Here is a 26,824-nt window from a genome sequence, read left to right as displayed (position 1 = left end):
CTAAGGGGTATACACATTACTGGGGGAAATAAACTTTACTGTGAGGCATACAAATTACTGGTAGCATAGATATTACTAAGGGGCATATAGCTCTGGTGTTGGGGCTTATACAGCTCTGGGGGCACATACAGCTCCGATGGGGGGGATGGGGGCATACAAATTTGGTGTGGGGGCTGGGGGGCACACAGATCTGGTGGGGGGGGTGGCTGGAGGCATATAGCTCTGGTGAGGAGGGGGCTGCTGAGGCATACAGATCTGGTGAGGGGGGGCTGGGATACATATCTGGTGGGAGGGGCCTGGAGGCATACAGAGCTGGGGGGCATATAGATCTGGTGGGGGGGCTGGGGGGCATACAAATCTGGTGTGGGGGCTAAGGGACATACAGATCTGGTGAGGGGGGGGGGGTCACATACAGCGTTTCTTGGTATTGCAGCTCCTCTTCCTCCAGTCTCTTCATCTATGGACAGAGCTCAGCATGTTGCTCGGTAGCTCCGCCCACAGATGAATGTCCGTAGAAAAGCAGCTCAACTGAGAGCAGTGAGTGCACGCTGAGCTGCAGGTGCCGATTTAAAGCGCCGGCAGCCACGGAAATGCTGCTGCCGCCCACCCATAATAGCGGCACCACAGAGACAGAGCAGTGAAGCAGCAAATCTGGTGACAGGTTCCCTTTAAAGTGAACCTGTTAGGTGCAATATGCACTCAGAGCCAGGAGCAGTTCTGGGTGAATATTGCTAATCCCTGCCTAACTGTCATTGTATACACTAGCATAGATAAAGAGATCATTAGAACAAATATTTTTAAAGATCTTATATCTTATGCTAATGAGCGGGGGACTAGTCACAAGGGCGTTACTTCACTTGGCTAGTCGGCTCGCATAGCATGTTAGCATGTTATTACGCCCCTGTGTGAGTACTAACACGCTATGTGAGCCGACTAGCCAAGTGAAGTAACGCCCTTGGGACTAGTCCCCGCGCTAATTAGCATAAGATATAAGCTCTTTAAAAATACTTTTTCTATAGATGCCTTTATCTATGCTAGTGTATACAGGGACAGTTAGGCAGGGAATAGCAATATACACCCAGAACTGCTCCTGGCTCTGAGTGCATATTGCACCTGACAGGTTCCCTTTAAAGGGAGCCTGTCAGCAGAAATTTAGCAAAAAAAATAAAAGATTCCCCCTCTGCAGCTCCTGGGCTGCATTCTAGAAAGGTTCCTGTTGTTATTGTGCCCCCTTTGAGACCTAAAAAAATACTTTATGAAGTCTTACCTTTTTGTATGCAAATCTGTTTTTATGGTCACGGGGGCGGGCTGCCTGGCGTCCGTTATTCCCCCTCCTGCCGCTGTACGCAGTCCCCCATTGCTCATTTCCATACATGAGGACGCCTTCCTCATGTAACTGTCCTCCCAAAGTTTTGCGCATGCCCAGTGCCACTCCCGCGGGACTGAGCACTGTTCAAAGTGTGAACGCTTTTGAGGTGATTGCGCAGGCGCGAGATTATGGGCGGCGCAGTGATTGTCATCAGCAGCGTCATCCAAGTACCCGCCCATAATCTCGTGCCCGCACTTCTCACTCTGCCTCCACCGTTAAGCGCAAGCACTGGCCATATGAACCATGTTACCTATTACCGTGGGCACGAGATTATTGGCGGTGCTGTGATTGTCATCAGCAAAGTCATCCAAGTACCCGCCCATAATCTCGTGCAAGCGGTAATAGGTAACATGGTTCATATGGCCAGCGCTTGCGCATAACAGTGGAGTCAGAGGGAAAAGTGCGGGCACGAGATTATGGGTGGGTACTTGGATAACGCTGCTGATGACAATCACAGCGCCGCCCATAATCTCGCGCCTGCGCAATCACCTCAAAAGTGTTCACACTTTGCACAGTGCTCAGTCCCGCGAGAGTGCCACTGGGCATGCGCAAAACTTCGGGATGACAGTTACATGAGGAAGGCGTCCTCATGTATGGAAATGAGCAATGGGGGACTGCGTAAAGCGGCAGGAGGGGGAATAACGGACGCCAGACAGCCCGCCCCCGTGACCATAAAAAAACATTTGCATACAAAAAGGTAAGACTTCATAAAGTACTTTTTTAGGTTTCAAAGGGGGCACAATAGCAACAGGAACTTTTCTAGAATGCAGCCCAGGAGCTGCAGAGGGTGTTAGAGCCGTGCTCTTATTCACTCTCAGGTAGATGTGGTGGATCGGCCGATTCTGAGTGTGACGCTTCAACACACCAAGACAAGACAAGTCTGTAATGTATTAAAATCACGCTAACACTGTTTATTAGCCAAAATGGGGAAGGTTTTATACCTTCCAAGCTGATTACATAATACAAGACATGTGATATAGTTGCACAATTTTAGGTGGATACCAAATATAGTCATTAGGCCAAGGTCAATCTTTGTTATACTAACAAAGGACAGTCCAAATTGGGTTCCTAGGAAATACTTGAACACATAACCACATAAGGGAGTACAGTGTCTCAAGGCTATAATGGATATATTTATAATAGCATTGAGCTGGAAGGATACAAAGGTTTTAAGGGATGTGATAAGTATGATGCCAAGTCTCATTTAACAATAAGACATATTTTGGGATTAGAGACACAATTAATCAGACTTTGGAATACAAACAGCATATTCTAAGACAGGTACGTACTTATAAGGGAATAACAATTCTAGGAAACCAAGTTATCACCATAGCAAATAGTAGATGTGGAATAGAACATCAATTACTCATTCTTGGTTATATAACTGTTCAGACAAAACTTATATAAGCAGACAAAATGGTGAACAGGACAAAATGGCTTCTCTAAAGCCAGCTTTACACCTTACAATTAGGTGTGCGATCTCGTATGCGATGGGACACGCCCAGGTCGCATATGCGATTGAATGAGATTGCACGTAGGTCGTTCATTTGCTGTCACACGAGCGTTAGTAGTCTATGTTAAATTGATCAATTTTGTGTGCGATCCTTTAGATCATGTGTTCCGTGACGTATGCATTGGGCACCCTTTTTTTTTTTTTTTTTTCTTTTATTTATTGACTTGCCAAGCGTGTGTAATGTGTAGGGATGCGTTTTTACTATGTCATCTGCCATTCAGCTCTGCTACATGGCCGCTGACAGCAGCCACAGCCAGCCATGTAGCAGAGCTGAATGGCAGATGACAGCAGACACAGACAGAGCCGCACTGTCAGAATGAACTCGGGTGAACCTCACCCGACTTCATGGTCATGCTGCGGCTCTGTCTGTGTCGCGTCCTGATTAGCGGTCACCTGTGAAGGACTCACCGGTGACCGCTAAACTCCTGAGTAAGTGAATTGAGCAGCCCTCTCTCATACTCATCGATCCCCGGCTCTGCACGGCGTTCACACTGCTACGGCGGCTTTTACTGTTTTGAAAAAGCCGGCCGCCCATTAAACAATCTCGTATTCCCTGCTTTCCCCGCCCACCGGCGCCTATGATTGGTTACAGTGAGACACGCCCCCACGCTGAGTGACAGGTGTCACACTGCACCCAATCACAGCAGCCGATGGGCGTGTCTATACTGTGCAGTGAAATAAATAATTAAATAATTAAAACAAACGGCGTGCGGTCCCCCCCAATTTTAAAACCAGCCAGATAAAGCCATACAGCTGAAGGCTGGTATTCTCAGGATGGGGAGCTCCACGTTATGGGGAGCCCCCCAGCCTAACAATATCAGCCAACAGCCGCCCAGAATTGCCGCATACATTAGATGCGACAGTTCTGGGACTGTACCCGGCTCTTCCCGATTTGCCCTGGTGCGTTGGCAAATCGGGGTAATAAGGAGTTATTGGCAGCCCATAGCTGCCAATAAGTCCTAGATTAATCATGTCAGGCGTCTATGAGACACCTTCCATGATTAATCTGTAAATTACAGTAAATAAACACACACACGCCCGAAAAAATCCTTTATTAGAAATAAAAAACACAAACATATACCCTGGTTCACCACTTTAATCAGCCCCAAAAAGCCCTCCTTGTCCGGCGTAATCCAGGAATGGTCCAGCGTCGCTTCCAGCGCTGCTGCATGGAGGTGACCGGAGCTGACGCAGACACAGCTGCTCCGGTCACCTCCACACAGCTAATGAAGACAGCCGCCCGATCAGCTGAGCTGTCACTGAGGTTACCCGCTGTCACTGGATCCAGCGGTGGATGCAGCGGTGGCCGCGGGTAACCTCAGTGACAGCTCAGCTGATCGCGCTACTCACCGCCGCTCCTCTCACCTCCACGCAGCAACTGAGGTGAGTAGCGCAAAACAGTAAAAGCCGCCGGAGCAGTGTGAATGCCGTGCAGCGCCGGGCCGGGGATCGGGGATCGGTGAGTATGAGAGAGGGGGTAAGAGGGATAGACTGACATGGACAGAGAGAGAGGGACAGAGATAGTGACGGACTGACAGAGATTAGTGAATGACAGACATTGTGAGGCGCTTCAGAACGCAGCTTTTCAGCTGCGCTCTGAAGCAGACATTTTTAAGCTGCGGTGCAGAGCGCACACCTGCGCACATAGCCTCAGACATCAAAATCGTATGAGGGATGTCACACGTTTCAATTGACTAGGTTCATACAACAAAACGTCCAATGTATGAGGAATAAACGACGTGTATGCGATCACCGTATTTTCGTTCAATCTTGATTGCACGTAGGTGTCACACGCAAATACGTCACGAACGATGCAGGATGTGCGTCACTTACAACTTGACCCCGGCGACGGATTGAAAGATTTATTGAAGCGTGCAAAGCAGGCATAACAAGGGGGAATCTTTTAGTTTTATTGCGAAATTTCTGCTGACAGGTTCCCTTTAACTGGTAGGGGAGCCAGGATAAAGCAGAGCTGAAGCTGTTGGACAGCTAGGACCCAGCAGCTCCACAGGCAGGAGACCACTGATCGGTAAGCTAATAGAAGTCTGCAGATGTAACTCTGCATAGGTTATTGCTATTGCCAGTGCTATCTGCAGGAGAGAGAAGTGTTGGTCGCACTTTCTCCTCAGCTTCCTGATTCCCCGTGTGTCTGCAGCAGTGAGACGGGAAGTCAGAGAGAACAGCTGCAGAGAAGCGCAGGCTCCGGGGCTGGGGATGTCCGCTCTGGGGGAGGGGGGGGGTCGGCTCTGGTGCAGGGGATCCGCTCCGGGACTGGGGATGTCTGCTCTGGGGGAGGGGGGGGGGGTCGGCTCTGGTGCAGGGAGGGGGGGTCGGCTCTGGTGCAGGGGATCCGCTCCGGGACTGGGGATGTCCGCTCTGGGGGAGGGGGGGGTCGGCTCTGGTGCAGGGGATCCGCTCCGGGGCTGGGGATGTCCGCTCTGGGGGAGGGGGGGTCGGCTCTGGTGCAGGGGATCTGCTCCGGGGCTGGGGATGTCGGCTCTGCTGCAGGGGGTGATTCATACCTCAGCAGCAGTCACAGGAGTTTCAAGGTGCGCGCTCGACTCTGTAATGAATAGAAGGGAGAAACAGCAAGGCGGGGCTACAGTGGGTGGGTGGAGCCACGGGATACTCAGGCCCATGGGCGGGACTCGGGATCAAAGGCTCAAAAGCGTGAGAGTCCCGCTGTATCCGGGACGGTTGGGAGGTATGTATGCAGTACTGGCAATCTGCTATATGCAGTCTGAATAAAGAAGCCTGTGATTAAGGAAGTGCCTCCCGTGAATACCTGAAGCATGCATGCTGAGTGAGTACCCCCCAGGTTGCGAGGTGCAACGTCACAATATAAATAAATATATATATATATATATATATATATATATATATATATATATATATATATATGGCAAAATGAGGTCCATATTTTCACAGTATGTCCATATCCAATCCAAAAGATTGACCAACATCCCAAACGGTACACAAAAATACCTTATAGATGAAAAGAATAAAACAATACACTCAATTAAAACAATGTAATAAAAAACACATAATAAAAAAATTCAAAAAACCGGAGTACAATAGCTTTCAATCTAATCACCAGTTATGTATATTCACAAAAATGGAGAAAATGTCAGTTTTTCATTTAGATCATTAGGGGACATCGTTCCCAAGCTGGCAATCCAACGACACTCAAGCTGGGCCAATATACATGTATTATTACCGCCCCTAGATCCCAAACGTTAATGCCTCTAATTTTTAGTCTCTGATGTGCTCCCTGGTGCGGTCGCATCCCTAGATGTTAATCCAATATAAATCAAGTCACAATCATACACAGCATAATAAATGACATGACTCGTATTGCATAATATATAGCTCCTGATTTTATATTCTTTTGAGCCGTCCGCAGCAGAGAACACATCCGTACGGACCAAATTGTGGCACGCTAAACATGATCCACAGAGAAAGCAACCTAATCTAGGTCTCCCAATACCAAAAAGAGGGGGAATCCTAAGTACATAATGGCTTTTGATCAAAATGTCCCTCAGGTTCCTCCCTCTTCTGGCAGTCAAAAGGGGGCGATCAGTTAGAGCATATCTTAGCCCTTGGTCGGTTTGCAGAACTGGCCAATGTTTTTTCAGAATATGTCTAATCGCACCCCACTGGTTATTAAATGTGGAAATGAAACGTATCTGTGGTGTCGATGTTTCTTCACTACGTCTAACTGATAACAATTGTGTTTGTGGGCTGTTCTTAGCCTGCCTTGATGTTTCTACGACTATAACTTCGGTCCAAAAATCTCCCATGTAAATCCCCTGCCTGATGTTCAAAAGACTTCTGTGAAACATACCCTTTTTAATCTTAAAAATTGTCCAGCTGGAATTGCCCATATAGTGGAAGGTACATGTGTGGACGAAGCGTGTAACAAGGCATTGACTGCCGTCTCCTTTCTGAAAAAGTCAGTTTGAATAGATCCTTCCCCTGCATTCAGTCATATCTCTATCTGTCTTATATGTCAATTTGATGTTATATGGGTTATTATTCAGGCCCATCATGACGCTATGCAGTTCTGGGCCGGTTCCCCTCCAGATAATAAAGATGTCATCTATATAACGATACCAGCACTGCACATGGGCTGCGGAGGGCACACCATCCCTGAAAACCTTCCTCTCCCAAAAGCCAAGAAAGAGGTTTATGTACGACGGCGCGCAGGCCGCGCCCATCACAGTGCTCTTTTCCTGGAGGAAGAACCTGTCCTTGAATAGAAAATAATTGTGTATCAGTATGAACTGCAGTAGCTCCAAGATCAGGCCCTGACGAGACTTATCCCAATTGCTCATAAACAGATAGAACTTTATCGCCTCAAGACCATCAGAGTGCTGAATACATGTATAAAGGGCCTCGACATTGGCTGCTACTAACAGGGCACCATCATCTACAGGAAGTCCGTCCAGTCTTCGCAGGATGTCTGAAGTGTCCCTGACATAGAGGGGCAGAGTCTCCCCTAATGGATGAAGAGAGTACTCAATTAATTTACAGATTTGATCACTCAGCCCACAAATGCCAGACACAATAGGACGCCCTGGTGGACACTAGATTTTTATGAATTTTTGTTAACAAATAAAATGACAGTGTAACTGGATGTTGAGAAAAGAGACCGTCAAAGACTCTCTTAGTGATGATGCCCTGCGTGACCGCCTCGTCTAGAATCCCATACAAGTCGCTTGAGAGTTTTCCAAGAGGATTATAAAAGAGTGAGGAATAGGACTCTTGATCCCTCAGTTGTCTAAATGCTTCCCGCTCATATATTGTCACAGGCCAGACCACCACATTTCCCCCTTTATCCGCAGGTTTGAAAACAACTCCATCAAGGTTTTTGAGCTCATCCAGAGCTTTCCTCTGTGAAGGAGTAAGATTGTGTTACACCTCCTGTACCTTGAGGGACCTAAGATCTCTGATAATGAGTTTATCAAAACTCTCCACTTTAGGACATAATGAAAAAGGGGGAAAAGTGGTGGATTTAGGATAGATGGATTAAGGAAATCTACCTGTATTAATGCCCACCGATTCTGCCTCCAATTCCTCCAGGCATTTTAGAGCTTCCATTTCTACCCTTGTGAAGGAGTGCGCATCCAAATCTTTCTTAGCATGCAACTTGTAGTATCAATTTTCGGGAAAAGAGATTCAGGTCCTTGACGACTGTAAAAAAAAGTCAGAATTATTATCAGGGGCGAAAGTTAGGCTCAATTTAAAGGGAAGGTGTTGTCCAAAAAAAATATTTTTCAATAACTGAAAAAATGTAAAGTATTAATGTTTTAATGTTTTGTTTAAATATTATTATTTGTTTTTAATTGAGCAAAATCTAAAAACATTAAAAAGTTTGATATTTTCCACATAAATACTAGAGGAAGCAGCTGCTGAAATCCTATTGTAGAACTACTGTAGAACTAGCTCACATTACAACTGCAGTAAAACTGGGTGGAATCTGCTCTCCTGTGTGTGATGTCACAGCTCTCCCTCCCTATCTGGGTGTTTCCAACAAGATAAGGGAAGATGAAGTTTAGGATCACAGTGCGGAGCCATTTTGTTGGTGACCACAAATGTCTAAAGTGTCACCAAGGACAGCTGCATAATGCTCCCCACATAGCTGTAATGCCTGCCTGGAGCCACAGACTCAGACTGGCTGTAAGGGGAGTCTAGAGAAAAGCCGCTCACAAAGCAGGACCCCGAGAACACCGCAACCCTTTAACCCCTATACAGGGATTTGGAATTACACAGAGCCCCAGAGATCAATACCTGTGGTAGTCTGTAGTCAGTGGTGGTCAGGCAGGGTCAAAAACCAGGAAATGCTAAACAGGAACAGAATCAGCAGGCAAGGGCGTAGTGGGGAGACAAAGCAAAGGTCAAATCCGGAACTGGCAGCAAGGTACAAAAACGACAGGCAGGAGGGTAGTCAAAAAACAAGCAAAGGTCAGCGCACAGGACTCAAAATACAAACAGCACATGAACCAGGAGTACAGAACTATTTCTGGCAGTGGTCACATGACAGGAGGGGCAATAAGAAGGGTGTGGTGTCTTCCCATTGCTTGCAGGTGAATGATGGCAACTTCAGCTGAAAGACACACGTCACCTACAGTCAGCCAGTGGTACTGCAGGAGTCGGTACTGCACCGACTCCTCTCCCATCACCAGCACTATCCATGGTGGGAACACGGCGTCGCCTGGCGATCAGAGCAGAAGTCGCAGGCGCAGACTCTGGTGGGGACATGACAATAGCGCTCTGCACGCCCCGCTCCAGCAATGCTCTGCCATATGCACACCCACACAGCACAACACGATTACATACGAAACGTTTAAGGACACAGTGGACAGTCATTGTAAATAATCAGGCCACTCCCCATATATACACGTTACTAACCGCACACCCTTTTGTGGAGTTGAAATGGCCAATTCATTTTACCACCACAAGAAAATATATATATGAATAATATTCCGACTCCTTGTCTATAAATATAACTATACTTTATTTACAAAATATACAGACAGAGCAATTCATCATAACTATATAATTATAATTTGTGTAGGTTATAATATAGATAATTTTATATCAAGATTATAAGAGAGACAAGAAAATTTGTGGGGACACCAAATAACAGCCCTAGATTTAGAATCGCACCATGGCACCTGAGCTCAAATTATACAGCCAAGTAGTAAAAGTGCATAAATATCATTAGTGCAGTGTCACAATCCAACAAATTATGAACAATACTTGAGGCAAGTCACTAGGTGGTGCTAAAGTAGCATCCTACTATCCCTTCTCCATTTATAAAGTGTCTAATCACCATGTGGAACTGACAACTACAGCCACTGTCATCCGGACTTACCCATACTAATGTCGGGCGTGAGCACTGGTGCCAGGGTGCGTTCAAGTCCTCGTACTTTTCAAGCCCCCTTGGGGTTCAACGCACCCTGGCGCCACTGCTCACGCCCGACATTAGTATGGGTAAGTCCGGATGATAGTGGTTGTAGTTGTCAGTTCCACATGGTGATAGTCCCCGCCTCTGTCGCAGGTACGATATCTTGTGATTGCTGGCATAGAGATAATTATCGCTACGCCAGCTTCACATGCACTCATCTGCCCTGCGACCGTCGCTCTGGCCGGCGACCCGCCTCCTTCCTAAGGGGGCGGGTCGTGCGGCGTCACACCGACGTCACATGGCAGGCGGACAATGGCGGCGGAGGGGCGGAGATGAGCAGGATGTAAACATCCCGCCCTTCCTTCCGTATAGCCGCTGGCGGCAGGTAAGGAGATGTTCCTCGCTCCTGCGGCTTCACACACAGCGATGTGTGCTGCCGCAGGAACGAGGAACTACATCGTACCTGTCGCTGCACCGGCATTATGGAAATGTCGGAGCCTGCACCGATGATACGATAACGATGCTTTTGCGCTCGTTCATCGTATCATCTAGGATTTACACACTACGACATCGCAAGTGACGCCAGATGTGTTGATATAAATGTATCTATATTATAACCTCCACAAATTATATTTATGATTATTTGCTCTGTCTGTATATTTTCTAAATTAAAGTATTGTTATATTTATAGACAAGGAGTCGGAATATTATTTATATATATATATATATATATATATATATATTTTTTTTATTTTTTTTTTCTTGTGGTGGTAAAATTAAGTGGCCATTTAAACTACAAAAAAGGGTGTGCGGTTAGAAACACGCCCCACTGTAGCTTAGGTTTCTCAAAGTGTGAGATGTAAGGATCCAGCTCTGATCACCTGGTCTACCCTCTGTCATGATTTTGGAATACTGCACTTAGGGCACAGATGAATCACATTTTTCAAATAAGGGCAAAGTGTAGCTGTGTCTCATTGCAAACCCTTCTATCAGGACAGCGTTGGACAGGGTTGTTTGGGGCCCACCCTACAGCAATATACAAATACCTGTTAGCCGTTATCCCCGTTATAGTGGAGCATCGACTGTGAAAAAAAGGCGGCTCCTGCACATCTTCTGTGCACACACAATAACAGATGTACAGTTACAGTAGTTTGCAGTAATGGGATCTTTGGTGAAAACAAGTGATCACTGATCCACAGGTGAGGTAGGTGATCACTTATTGAATGAATGGATCAGGGGACGAGTTGGACATCAGCTCCAGTTTGAAGGGGATAAAAGTGGCATGATCGGTGCAGGTCCCCACAGATTAATAAGTTATCACTTATCCTTATGCCACGTTCAGTGTTTGGTCAGTATGTTACATCAGTTACACTGATTTTACCACTCCTGGTTTTGGCTACAAACACTGATGTAAAATACTCAACATGGGCACATGGCCATAGAATAGGCGATTACTTAGCATATTTGCTACAGTGTAATAGACACAGGACAGGGAGGGGTTAAACATTCAAGTATTTAATCTTTACTGGAAATAATCTCTCTTTTATTGATAGAGAGAAAAAATGTCCTCCAGACACAACACAATCCACTATACCAAATGCAATAATACCACATACAGGGGAGACATAACGCCACATCGTGACTAGTAACATATTACCACCACATAGTAACCGAATACAACCACATACAAGAGAGAAATACTGCCACACCATAATCAGAGCATATAGTGACCGAATATTACCACATACAAGGGAGAAATACCTCAACACTATGACCAGACCACATAAATCACCAAATAATCCCACATACAACAGAAAAATACTACCACACTGTGGCCAGACCACATATTACCACCACAGTGTCCGAATAATACTACGATAATGATCATGAATAAAAACCACAGTACTAATATTACCATCATTGCCATTATACACAAGAGATCTGTATATAGTGTCAATGTACAGGTAATACAGTGATCACCAGTGACATTATACACAGTAGCAGTGTATATAGTGTATAGTGTGTGTACATGTAATACACTGACTAACCAGTGACGTCTCTAGTTGAAGTTATTCATCTCCACTTTTCCTCTTCACCCGGCACTGACCGCCATCACTTCTTCCTGCCATGATGCAACTCTGCAGAAAATAACACAGTCACCTATAGCCGATCACTCCCAGAGCACATTCCTCACTTTCCCCCCAATTTCTACACCATGGGTGGCACAGCACTGGGTTGGTTGCACACAGTACTAGGGGTGTACACAGTGGCAGGAGGCTCACAGCAGCGGGAGGCAGGAGGCTCACAACAGCGGGAGGCAGGAGGCTCACAGCAGTGGGAGGCAATAGATTCACTGCAGGGGGAGGCAGGGGGATCACTGCAGGGGGCTCACTGCAGTGGGAGGCTCACTGCAAGGGGAGGCTCACTTCAGGGGGAGGCAGGAGGCTCACTTCAGGGGGAGGCAGGAGGCTCACTTCAGGGGGAGGCAGGAGGCTCACTGCAGGGAGAGGCAGGAGGCTCACTGCAGGGAGAGGCTCACAGCAGCAGGAAGCAGGAGGCTCACAGCAGTGGGAGGCAGGAGGCTCACTGCAGGAGGAGGGAGTAGGTTCATTGCAGGGGGCTCACTGCAGGGGGAGGCACGGGGCTCACTGCAGGGGCAGGCTCACTGCAAGGGAAGGATCACAGCAGGGAGAAGCAGGAGGCTTGCTGCAGGGGGAGGCAGGAGGCTCACTGCAGGGGGAGGCGCAGAGCAAGTGGAGGCTCACAGCAGGGGGAGGCAGGAAGCTCACAGCAATGGGAAGCTCACAGCAAGGAGAGGCTCATAGCAAGGGGAGGCTCACAGCAAGGGGAGGTTGGAGGCTCACTGCAGGGGGAGGCTCACTGCAGGGGGAGGCTGAAAGCAAGGGGGAGGCTCACAGCAAGGGGAGGCAAGAGGCTTACTGCAGGGGGAGGCTCACTGCAGGGGGAGGCTCACTGCAGGGGGAGGCTGAAAGCAAGGGGGAGGCTCACAGCAAGGGGAGGCAAGAGGCTCACTGCAGGGGGAGGCTCACTGCAAGAGGGAGGCTCACTGCAGGGGGAGGCTCACTGCAAGGGGGAGGCTCACAGCAAGGGGGAGGCTCACTGCAGGGGGAGTCAGGATGCTTACAGCAGAGGGAGGCTCACAGCAGGGGGGAGACTCACAGCAGGTGGAGACTTACAGCAGGGGAAGGCTCACAGCAAGGGGAGGCTCACTGCAGGGGGAGGCAAGAGGCTCACAGAAGGGGGAGTCTCACAGCGGGGGGAGGCTCACAGCAAGGGGGGGCTCACAGCAAGGGGGGGGGCTCACAGCAAGGGGGAGGCTCACTGCAGGGGGAGGCTCACAGCAAGGGGGAGGCTCACAGCAAGGGGGAGGCTCACAGCAAGGGGGAGACAGACGCGCGTACATTTGAATGAGAGGCGCAGTCTGCGGTTCCTGCGCTCCCCTCATTTTATGCAGGCATGAGGACTCCCGCACTGCAAGGACCTATGGGGAGTCACATGACTGTGATGTCACTACAGGTCCTGCTACAACTACGTAAACTGCTGAGATCACATAGATTATTCTATGCGAACACTGCAGTTTATGATGGAAAGGCTGGGGGCCCATTAGAGCATGGGGGGGGGGAAGTCTACCCGGTAACAAGCCCGCGATACCCCGCACAATATGGAGCATGGGGGCCCACTGGGGACTGCGGGGCCCACCGGATTCTCTGGTGCTCCGCTGGGGCAGTCCGACGCTGTATCAGGGTACGGTTTCACTGGGGTACTTGTTTTTTCGGGTAGCACTCACTCCAATGTTATACTTTGGGGCAGACCTGACCTGTTCTTTTCTTCTCATGCCGAGACTCAGCATGAGAAAAACAATCGCTGCATACTGTAGTTGGCAGCGTATTTTCGATGGCGTGCACACATTTAAGTCAATCGGTGCACGCACAATATTGGATTGTACTTGGATGTCATCCGAGTGCAGTCCAATATTCACAGACACTGACAATTGCGAAGATGGAGAAATTAAACTCTCCATCTTTTCCTCACCTGTGCTAAGATTCTCGCATGCGTAATTGACCTAACTGCGGGCTGCACATCGTTGTGATGGCAATTCAATAGTGCTCCGCTCTGTAGACCTCGTACACACACGGCTCTGCTCCGTACACCTCGTACACACACGGTTCTGCTCCGCACACCTCGTACACACACGGCTCTGCTCCGTACACCTCGTACACACACGGTTCTGCTCTGCACACCTCGTGCACACACGGCTCTGCTCCGTACACCTCGTACACACAAGGCTCTGCTCCGTACACCTCGTACACACAAGGCTCTGCTCCGTACACCTCGTACACACAAGGCTCTGCTCCGTACACCTTGTACACACACGGCTCCACTCCGTACACCTCGTACACACTCTGCTCTGCTCCGTACACCTCGTACACACACGGCTCCGCTCCGTACACCTCGTACACACTCGGCTCTGCTCCATACACCTTGTACACACTCGGCTCTGCTCCGTACACCTCGTACACACACGGCTCCGCTCAATACACCTCGTACACACACGGCAATGCTCCGTACACCTTGTACACACACAGCTCTGCTCCGTACACCTTGTACACACACGGCTCCGCTCAATACACCTCGTAGTCGTACACACACGGCAATGCTCCGTACACCTTGTACACACACGGCTCCGCTCCGTACACCTCGTACACACTCGGCTCTGCTACATCCACACTGTAAATCCCTCCTGACCCCACACATAAACTTCCCCTCATCCAGCACCATGACACCCAGCACAGCAGAGTCCTGCATACACTGAGGAGCTGATCATGTGACCCTGACTCCTCCCCTCCATGTGACATCATCACAGGTCCTGGAAGCACAGAGCAGCCATATATCTAGTGTGCGGCTCTGCAGGTGGAGGTAGGTGCTGATTCCCCATTACTGGGCTCAGGCTCCATACACATTAGATGCTGGGGGAGAACAATCGCTCTATAGAAGAGAATTCCCCTGATTGCCCCGTGAAGGATGGATATGGACAGGGACAAGATGGCGGAGAGGATATTACACCTCACCCTAGAGATCCTCTTCCGGCTTACTGGAGAGGTGAGAGATTCTGATGACGTCACATTACACCATTCTTATCTATGGGAATAACAGATGGACAGAACTGGAGAGGTGAGGACTCTGGAAATGTCTGGAGTGAGATTTATTACTGTGTCTCTCCATAACCAGGATTACACAGTAGTGAAGAAGACCTCTAGTGAGCGCTGTCAGGCCCCTGTGTCTGAGGGATGGGGAAGACCCCTGAGCCCAATCACGGGGCCTCACCCCCCGATACATGAGGACATCAATGACCAGAAGATCCTAGAACTCACCTACAAGATGATTGAGCTGCTGACTGGAGAGGTGACACTGCTGGGAATGCTGGGACATTATACAGTAACGCTATGAAGGGATCGGGGGTGACGGTATCATTGTATGTGTCAGGTTCCTATAAGGTGTCAGGACGTCACCGTCTATTTCTCCATGGAGGAGTGGGAGTATTTAGAAGGACACAAAGATCTGTACAAGGACGTCATGATGGAGGTTCCCCAGCCCCTCACATCACCAGGTAATAGACAGGACTAAATACACACGGCCTATAATTATCTGTATGTAAGGAATGAATTCAGCCCCTGTATGTGTCTCCTCCAGGTCTATCCAGTAAGAGGACAACACCAGAGAGATGTCCCCGTCCTCTTCTCCCACAGGACTGTAAACAAGAAGAGCCCGATGTTCCTCAGGATCATCAGGTAGATGGAGAGAAGGAGCCATGAAATCTCCTATGATGTGTAGACGGCTGTGAAGGTCTTGTGCTCAGTCTTGTTTTATCCTCCAGTATTATATGTGTTATACTTGTGTAATGAGAGCGGTGGAGATGGCAGGATTAGAGCTGATCATAGATGGGACTTCTCCATCTGTCTGTGACTTTTACAATATTTGTTTCAGGGGGAAGATCTGCCCCATATTAATACTACAGAGACATATGTGAGGGGTGATGAGCGGAGTAAAGAGGAGATTCCTACAGATAACCGCCCAGGTGAGTAGTGACCACTAAATGCAGAGAAGTCACAGATTCTTCTCATTCAGCAGCTGCTACAATGTTGCAAAATTATTGTGATTTAATCCAATATTGCAAATGTGACACATAACTATTTCACAAAAGAACATTCAGAAGTTAGTTCAAAGGTGGGTAACTAGACTACTACAAGGAATGGAGGCCACCCAAAGCTAGATATGTTTAGCTTAGAAAAAAGATGTCTCAGAGGAGATCACATTTATATGTATAAATACATGTGTGGTCAATATAAAGGACGGGCACATGACTTATTCCTTCCAAAGACAATACTAAGGACCAGGGGTAAGGACTGCGGTGGAAGAAAGGAGATTCCAGCTAAATAGGAAAGCATTCTTTACAGTTAGAGCAGTGAGATTGTGGAATGCCCTACCACAAGAGGTAGCAATGGAAGATAGTATAACAGCTTTTTAAAAAGGGCTTGATGATTTCTTCAGTACACACAACATTCTCTTTTATAAATGATTTACTGACAAAATGTATAATTGGTGGAGTAAGGTTGAATTAGATGGACCAAGGTCTTTTTCAACCTATGAAATTATGTATTTTATAGCACCAACATATTCTGCAGCTCTTTAGAATTCAGAGGTTGATATACAAACAATCATAAGTAGCCGTTATAGAAGATACAATAATTAAAGCAAAAATAAAGACATTTGTGCTCATAAGAACTTACAATCTACAATAGGGTGAGGTTGGGGTGACACAAGGTTCAAGGGCTTATTTACAACGACGGTCCAGCCATCTCGAAGAAGGGGGTGATGGATAAAGGCTGCATGAGTCGTCACCAGCCAATCTTTGTAATGTTTTTGTGTGCGGTGGAGTTTGAGGGAGCATTATGTTCTGAAAAATAGTGTAGGGGATATATAGGAATTGACTTCGATTAGGGAAGGTGATATGCCACCATAACAATGTCTTTTTAGGGAGCATGTGAAGCTGTGCAGTTGTGAATTGACCTAATTTTCTGGGGTAGAGCATTCCAGAAAGTTGGTGCAGCTCAGGAGAAGTCTTGGCACAGAGAGTAGGAGGTTCAAATTAGTGTGGATGTTAGTCAAACGTCGTTTGTGGTGCTTAGAGAACGGGTAAGGTGATAGAGGTAGGGGGTGCAGCACTGTGAAGAGATTTGTGGGTGAGAACAAGCAATTTCAATTGGATCCTTTAACGTATGAGCACCAGTGCAATTTTAGCGCCAATGTCCCTGCAGAGATACCGACTTCCTCATCGCTCCGGCCGGTTCATGTCCACCATACTCGCCCCGCTATCCATGTGTGCTGCTGTCTCCTTCCCTTCCCAGGGCCTTTATATGCAGCCGAGATCTCCCAATAGTGTACTTAGGGCACGCGTGCGCACACTGGCCCTCCTCTTAAAAGGCCAGAGCATCATTTCCTATAATGTATAGTGTCACTATGTATTTTACACCCTCCCATAAGGGAAGGTGCCTGGGCAATGCTCTTAGTTACTAAGTGTCTCAGTTTACAAGCTAGTTGTCAGGTCCCCTTTATCCCTGTGTTAGGTATGGGAAGGCAGACACAGGAAACTATTTATCCCTGCAGTGCCCACCACTCCTGTCCATGCTCGCCTGCCTCAGTCACCCCGCCTGTACCTGTGTCTATATTCGAGTCCGTCACCTGCCCTTGGCGTCAGCTGCCACAGTCCCAGTCACTACCTTTTTGGAGTAGTACCTGGTGTTCACCTTGCAGTGGGCACTTAGTTAAGCCCTTCCCTCTAAAGGATAATCCTTGGTCTCCCCTGTGGTCCATTGGGTCCACTACTCCCGCTTGTTGTCTCTACATTGGCCTTGAGCGTTACAGGAATGATTTGCAGAGAGTGAAAGAGTCTGAAAACGATTACCCAGTGTCTTGCTAAATTCTCCTAAAAAGGGGGCTGAAAGCCCATACTTACGAAGCGCTCACTGATATCCTAATCAGGCACGAATACTAAGATTCTTTATAGCAAGATACTATTTATTTTAATAGCACATGAATAGTCAATGGTACATAGGCATTAGAACTATTAGTCATAGAATCTTATACAATAACAGAAATATGCATCAACATTACCGATATGTTGCAGCAATCCTTTTCTCATCGGAGGGACTCGATTAATGTGAGAAGGAAAAACAACATGGCATCTTGCATCACAGGAGCAGTGCGTACACTTCAATGTCCTGGAAGGTTTTCCCTAACATTAAGCGAGTCCGGTGTATTTTTATAGGAAAATTTGTAGTCATGTGCAAATGCAGTATTGCAATTATGAATGGTTAATTGGTGACCAGCATGTGACAGCTGAGTCATGTTCATGTAACTTGACCACAAGCTGCTGTGTAGGTGAAGGAGTGAGAAAGTATATGGACTCGGCACAATCTCCTTAAAAATAACTTGAATCCTTTATTGAAAAATGCTAGTAAAAATCAGCCAACAAACGCATTGCACCAAGTGTGATACAGGAAAAACTTAATGCGTTTCGGACATAGTATTAAAAACAAAAAAGTCCTTAATCATAAGTTACCTGTATAGAGCTGATGCCAAAGTATATATGTGTATTCACCAGGGAAATGGAGATTCTGAGAGGCAGTGAGCAAAAACAGAGGGAGGGGTCCCCTAATCATTCGTATCAGGTGAGTATAAACCCGGTCTCCAAAGAACTAGGCAAAAATCAAACGTCACAATATAGGACTTCAATGTGGGTATGCCGGAGACATGGAAAAACATTAAAAATGGATGAATATATATATGCATGTGGAAAAACATAAAAAACATGGAATATATATGCAAAAATATGGAACATCTATATGAGAAAAAAATGAAAAAAATTATTATGAAAAAAATATATGAAAAAAAAAATAAAAAAAAAAATATATATATATATATATATATATATATATATATATATATATTATATTATGTATGTGTATGTATGTATATACATATAATCATGATCTGAGGGGAGGGAGGAGGGAGGGAAGAATATTCATGTACAAATAAGTCGGTATTAACTCCACCATAGGGCTGTACCATAAACACATATAATAATTAGCGTTTCAAATTCAGTGAGAAATTCCTGGAAGACTGGAACTCCATTCTTACCTCCTGCTCATTGAAGTTAATGGAGCTAATCATCAAGGAAGAGAAATTGCGTATAATGGAGCTGGACAAAAAAATCAAAGACATACATGAATACCTTACCAAAACATATGATACCTCGTATTTTGACAAACTTAATACCAGGCTCATGGACACCATCGCCAAGATGGAAAGCAACATAATGGAATCAAAACACAACAAATACAAGCGAGATGCCAAAGATTATGAATCAAATGAAGTTTATACATGGCATATTTCTCGCAGGAATAAATCCATTTTAAGGAAGCAGAACAAGTTACCTTCTAACGATAAATCTGTGTATTTTTCATCAACAGACTTGGATTCCACAGAGGGGAGTGTTTCTTCCTATGAATCTAATAGAGACACATATACCCCCAGAACCCATAAGAACGGGTAAAAAAACGCAGGTCGCGCAGGGGGGGAAGGAGACACAACAAATACAGGAAACAGATATCAGCTCCGCTCCAAACGCAACAGATATTGGAGACTGTGAATCAGCCTGTATACCAAGATTTTTCTGTACTAAATTTGTCTGCCTGCACCTTAAATTCTCACCAACTTTGCGTCCTTGAAAAGGGTTTGAATTTTGCCCCCACATCTAGGGCAAATCTCTTCCAAACAATTAAGGATATAAATCGTTTTATCAGAAACATCACAGTCAGAAAACATTTCTTAAACGTCCCTTCTGAGGAATCTGAGACACTTTCGCAACAACCTATGGACAATATTGCGGTTTCCATTCCTCTACACATGAATCTTAGAGATCAAATAGCTACCATGACTCTACAGGATTTAGGAGAGCAGAATGTGACCATGTCCAAAATTCCTGCATATCGCCCAAAGAATCCTTCTTTTTACCCAGTGGCATCGAGAACTCCAGCTATGGATGTATATCAAGATTTGCTGGAAACGGAGGTTCGTAATATCATCTCTTCCAAACCCACCATGCCGGACAATCTATCCAAGCAAGGAAGTGCCAATAATACACATATTTCAATCCGGGCGGCGGACAAAGGTAGCTCAATAGTTGTATTGGATAGAGCCCTATATGAAAACCAAATCATGAATATTCTGAGTGACACTCATACTTACAAACGCCTCAGTGGTAATCCCACAGACATTTTTTCTAATAAATTGAAAAGTATTCTTCAGAAGGGTTTTGATTGGGGTACTTTGACTAAAAAAATACAAGAATATCTTACAGTTGACAACTCCATATGTCCCATTTTTCAGGGTCTTCCTAAGGTCCATAAAGATATTTTCGCACATCCACTGCGACCTATTGTGGCGAGCATTGGCTCATTGTCCAGCCATCTATCTGATTGGCTGGACGGCATTTTACAGCCCCTTGTCGGGCGTACCACTGGTTATATCAGAGACACTAAGGGTTTGCTGCAGAATCTACATGACATTGATTGACCGAACATTCGTTCTGGATCATGGGTGATGTTAATTCACTCTCTCCCAGCATCCCCCATGATCAAGCACTACAAGCACTGCATTTCCACCTTGAGAAGTATAGCTCCCTGGACTGTGTCTATAAGGAATTTATTTTAATGACAATCGATTTTTTTTTTTTTTTTTTATTAAAACACAATTGTTCCAATTTAATAATGTTTATTATCTTCAGATCTCCGGTTGCCCTATGGGAGCTAGCTTCTCATGTGCTTTGGACAACCTTTATATGTCATTCTGGGAGGAACATTTTGTACATACCTGCAGCAACCCTTATCTCGGGCATATATGGTGGTGCGCCAGATATATTGACGATCTGGTATTCATCTGTGACAAACAAACTGGCATGGACCCATTAAATCTATCTACTGCCCTAAATGAATACTTAAACAACAATCAATTCAATTTGTCATTTACAGTCAGTTATTTTGAGACCACAGCACCCTTTTTAGATGTTCTCCTCTCTGGGAATTTGGCTACTGGCAAAATTGATACATCATTGTATCGTAAAGCTGTCAGCGGCAATACAACTTTACACGCTGACAGTTGCCATACCACCCATACAATACGGAACTTGCCAGTAGGAGAATATCTACGAGCTAAAAGGCTCTGCTCATCGGAGACCTCTTACCGTAAAGAAGCTGCCAATATAGACAGCAGACTCGGGAAGAGAGGTTATGGGGCTTCATTTCTTAGGAGGGCACGTAGCATAACGGATAGCAAACCCAGAGTGTCTTTATTAAAGGACAAAATAGAGTCACAGGAATACATGGGTCGCATTACGTTCTCCACTCCATACAGTATTGACTTTCCAGCCATAAAAAAGATCCTTTTAAAATTCATCCCCATTTTACAGCAGGACAAAGAGGTAGATTCAGTCTTATCCAAAGGCATTAACGTGGTTGCTAAACGTGCCAGAACTATTGGAAATATGATCTCCCCCAGTTTTTACACTTCGGAAAATAAAAAACAAACATGGCTTAGCACAATAGGTTCACACCGATGCGGGTCCCAGAGATGCAACTTTTGTTGCTTTATGAAATCAACCCAAACATTTCAGGGAAGGAATGGCGACTGTTTTAAAATTACATCCTTCCTTAATTGTTCTTCTACATATGTCATTTATAAGGCTTCATGCCGTTTTTGTGATAAGGATTATATAGGTTGCGCCTCTAGGGCCCTCAGGACACGAATATCTGAACACACGAGATACACACCATCCACTTCATCCATACTGGATAGTGAAATAAGGAAGAGAAAAAGTTCCTCCTCAGGTTTGACACGTCATTTTCAGGATCTGCATGAGGGGGATTTTTCATCCCTGTATGTAACGGCTATTGAACACATCCCTAAACCCCCGAGAGGAGGCGACTGGTTTGCGCTTCTATTACAGGCAGAAGCGAAATGGATCCTTAGATTAGATACACGACAACCGGCGGGTTTGAATTTCCGATCTGATTTGCGTTTTATAATTTAGACTCCATATGATATATTTATAGCTTGTGGATCTTCATTATAACGTATATTGTCGCAAGTATCAGAGACCTCCAGCAATCATGTAGACGGTGGGACCTTATTTATTTATTTGTTAGACCATGGGGAAGTAAATGGTTTGCTTACTATTTAATGACATTATCAAACACAAAATTATGGTCATATTTAGGATTACAATGATATATGGGGTTTTCTATCAACAAACCCAAATTTATCACATTTGTATTTTTTGCATAATATATAATTTTTGCATTATACTATTGTAGATATTATTCTCTTATATGCATGTGTATATACGTATATATGGATTTATTTAGCTTCCTACACGCTAATTATTATGTGTTTATGGTACAACCCTATGGTGGCGTTATTAATACCGACTTATTTGTACATGAATATTCTTCCCTCCCCTCAGATCATGATTATATGTATATACATTATATATATATATATATATATATATATATATATATATATGCATATGCATGTGGAAAAACATAAAAAAAAGGGAATATATGCAAAAATATGGAACATCTATATGAGAAAAATGTGGAAAAAATTATGAAAAAAATATATGAAAAAAACATATATATATATATATATATATATATATATATATATATATATATATATATATATATATATATATATATATGTTTTTTTCATATATTTTTTTCATAATTTTTTCCACATTTTTCTCATATAGATGTTCCATATTTTTGCATATATTCCCTTTTTTTATGGTTTTCCATATGCATATATATATATATAATATATATATAATATTCATCCATTTTTATGTTTTTCCGTGTCTCCGGCATACCCACATTGAAGTCCTATATTGTGATGTTTGTTTTTTGCCTAGTTCTTTGGAGACCGGTTTTATACTCACCTGATACGAATGATTAGGGGACCCCTCCTTCTGTTTTTGCTCACTGCCTCTCAGAATCTCCATTTCCCTGGTGAATACACATATATATATACTTTGGCATCAGCTCTATACAGGTAACTTATGATTAAGGACTTTTTTGTTTTTAATACTATGTCCGAAACGCATTAAGTTTTTCCTGTATCACACTTGGTGCAATGCGTTTGTTGGCTGATTTTTACTAGCATTTTTCAATAAAGGATTCAAGTTATTTTTAAGGAGATTGTGCCGAGTCCATATACTTTCTCACTCCTTCTGCTTCATCGGCGTGGACTGGCCAGAGGACTTCGTGCACTCCGAGGATTTTTGTGGCGTCGGATGACAGGTGAGCTGAAAACCACTTCACCGCTGTGTAGGTGACCCTGGCTGCAGCATTAAGTATGGACTGGAGAAAGGAAAGTCTAGTGAGGAGGGCACCAATTAATGGAGATTTACACTAATTAAGGCGGGAGTGGATCAGGGCCACAGCGAGGGTTTTTATTTCCATGGTGAGAAAGGGGTGGATTCTAGAGATGTTCTTCAGGTGCCAGCGACAAGAGCGGGCAAGAGATTGTATATAGGAGGTAAAGGACAGATCGATGTCAAGGATAACACCCAGACAGCGAGCCTGCGGCCTAGGCTTTATCATGGTGCCGCACACAGCGGAGCTGAGGTCAGGGGATGAGGTGTATAGCTGTGTATATTCATTGATCTCATTCTCCCACTTTCTTAGCAACACAAGAAAATCACTGTACAAATTTACTTTTCCAGTTTTACATTCTCTACAAAGTCAGAGCTTCTTCATACATAATGGCACTGTTCCTCTGTTCTGCAGTAAAATGCATGTGTCTGTCAGAGATTGTTCTGGACAGAACCCCTAACAGTAATGAATGACAGGCTCATTTATGATTCTCCATTGAGGGTCTTACTACAAAATAGTGGTGACCGACACTCTGAGACATGAACCTAGGAAAATGCTGAATTCAATGCTCAATTGGAAATCGGCTAGAGCCGATCCTGGTGGCCTGATATCATTATGTTGTGGTCCTTGCTCTTTGATTTCGAATACCACCAACATATTATTGAATTTTGCAACATGACTTGCAATTTTATTGAACATTTCTATATAATTTAAAAAAAACTATTATTCAAGTTTATATTATTGAAAAAGTAATTTAAGTGTTATTATTGGCAGGTGACTGTACTAGGAGATCAGAGGGACTTTTGGCATCTTCAAATTTTCAATCATATGTTGGTGTGCCACAAGACACGTATGAAGAACATTACGTTATCCCAGCTGTATCCTCAGTGTTTCACAGCAGAGATCTTCCATCTGATCCTATTAAACAGATCTTATATTCTGATTCATCACAGGCTATTAAGGAAAATAAAAGTCACAGAAGAGATGTTATCAGTATCAAAGGAATTAAGAAAATTCCTTGCTCAGAGTGTGAAAAATATTTCAATTATCTATCAACCCTTGTTGTACAGAAGAGAGGTCACACAGAAGAGAAGCCATATCCATGTCCAGAATGTGGAAAGTGTTTTACAACAAAATCAATTCTTCTTAGACATCAGAGAACTCACACAGGGGAGAAACCATTTTCTTGTTCAGAATGTGGGAAGTGTTTTGGAAGGAAATCACATCTTCTTACACATCAGTCAAGTCACACAGGTGAGATGCCATATTCATGCCAAGAATGTGGGAAATGTTTTACAAAGAAATCAAGTCTTGTTACACATCAGAGAATACACACAGGGGAAAAGCCATATGCATGTCTAGAATGTGGGAAATGTTTTTCAAAAAAATCACATCTTGTTACACATCAGAGAACTCACACAGGGGAGTCGCCATTTTCATGTTCAGAATGTGGGAAATGTTTTAAGCAGAAATCAAGTCTTGTTAAACATCAGAGAATTCACACAGGAGAGAAGCCATTCTTATGTTCAGAATGTGGGAAATGTTTTAATCACAAATCACATCTTGTTACACATCGGAGAATTCACACAGGGGAGAAGCCATTTTCATGTTCAGAGTGTGGGAAATGTTTTAATCAGAAATCAAGTCTTATTAAACATCAGAAAACTCACACAGGGGAGAAGCCATTTTTATATACAGAATATGGGAAAAGTTGTGAGTTTAAATCACACTTAGTTAATCATCAAAAAAAGTCACGTAGGGAATAAACCATATCTATACTGAGATTGTGGGAAATGCTTTTATTTCAAAACAACTCATGTTAAACATTAAAGAGATCACATAGCTGAGAAGACATTTTCATACCCAGAATGTGGAAAATGTTTTATTTTCAAATAAGTCTCTTTAATTTTTTAAAAAATCGTGTTACAAATAAAGGGGAGAAGCTATATTCATGTTCTGAATTTAAGGAATGCTTTTCCCCAAATGAATACAATAATAAATTAGAATCTAAATAGCTCAAATATTTTTCACATCTGTGCACTGAATATTATATATATATATATATATATATATATATATATATATATATATATATATATATATATATATATATATATATATATATATAGTGTATGAAATACTTTTATTCATATAGTGTATATGTATTAGAACATCTACATCTTAGATCTACAGGATGTTTTTTGGTTTCCTAATCTAAATCCATAGACATGCAAGAATGGGAGTGTGTCTGTGGGAAATCTTCAGAAGAGCATTTGTGAGGTCAGACCGAACTTCTCTTTTTGTGCTGGAGCAAAGTCATGCTGCAACAGAAAACGGCCTTACTCAAAACGCAAAGTCGTAAGCATTCAATGCCCAAAATGTATTTGTAGAATGAATTAAGATTTAACTTCCTTGGCACTATGGCGTAGATGTAAACCCCTGAAAAGCAGCCCCAGAGCATTATCTCTTTTGCACCAATCTTTACAGTTGTCACACGCCTTTCAGGCAGGTAACATTCTGCTACCTGACAGCCCATTCCATGACATTATGGGCACACTGTTTTTACACAGAAGTGAGTCTCAAAGGTAGTTTGCACTTTCACTTATTGGGTCAGCAGAGCTATTGTAAATTTCTGGAGCAATTATCGCCACTCAACTGGTTTTAATGTTCATAGATTTGTTGGGTCGGCTGCTCCATGCCCTTTGCCACCCCAGCCAACCCAGTTTAGTCCACTTTGGACAAAAGACAACATTTTTGTACGACTTTAAAGTTGGGTGGCAAAAAAAATTGTAACATTTCTAACGTTTTTCACGGACTTTTGGTGAAAACATCTTGATGAATTTTGCCCTTTGTTGCCTTTTGTCCCAGATGCATGACTTTACATTTACGCTATTAATTTTCACTTACTCTTTCTCAAACCTCCCCCTCCCACAATCCCTCTGTAAAGATTACCTTAAGGCTATATGTGCACATTGCAGTTTTAACTGGATCCAAACAGAGAGTCTGGAATTGTAAAAATAAATACGCTTGTAATGGTGCGTTTGTGCCGCGTTTTTGTGAATTGTTTTTTTTTAAAGGAGAAACAAAATATGACCGCTAGAATAGATAGAAGAATAGATATAGAGAAAGAAAGAATAGATAATAAGAAACAACAGAATAGGTAAAAACGAATAACAGAATACCTCGATAGAGGGTAAGCTAGCTTGGCCAACTGTTTAATTTTTTTTTCGGTAAAAAAATGATGTTTGGTCCTTCCCATTTTTCATATCCGCACAGGAACCGCAGCAGCTGCAGGTTGCAGCCCTCAGCTGTCTGCTGTACCTTGGCTGGTTATGAAAAATAGAGGGGACCCACACTTTTTTATTTTTTTTAATTATTTGATTTATTTTGTGGGGTCTCCTTATTTTTCTAAAACCAGCCAAGGTACAGCAGACAACTGGGGACTGATATTATTAGGTTTGGGAAAGTCCATAGTTATTTGGCCCTTTCCAGCCTAACAATAGCAGCCCACAGCTGCC

The 26,824-nt window shown here is 44.2% G+C and overlaps 1 protein-coding gene across 1 annotated transcript in view; it reads left to right on the top strand.

The window, feature by feature from the left end:
- Positions 1-25,345, top strand: part of LOC142313039 (uncharacterized) — a 177,351-nt gene extending 152,006 nt beyond the window's left edge. Inside the window, exon 11 of the mRNA XM_075352024.1 lies at positions 24,523-25,345. Coding sequence (XP_075208139.1) covers positions 24,523-25,072 — 550 coding nt within the window. The 3' untranslated portion in view covers positions 25,073-25,345. The remainder of the gene's footprint in view (positions 1-24,522) is intronic.
- The last annotated feature ends 1,479 nt before the right edge of the window (positions 25,346-26,824 follow it).

Source organism: Anomaloglossus baeobatrachus, chromosome 5 (genome assembly GCF_048569485.1).
Source record: "Anomaloglossus baeobatrachus isolate aAnoBae1 chromosome 5, aAnoBae1.hap1, whole genome shotgun sequence".
Lineage (NCBI taxonomy): Eukaryota > Metazoa > Chordata > Amphibia > Anura > Aromobatidae > Anomaloglossus > Anomaloglossus baeobatrachus.
Note: the sequence above shows the minus strand (reverse complement) of the source record. Positions and strands in the feature narration are given on the sequence as shown.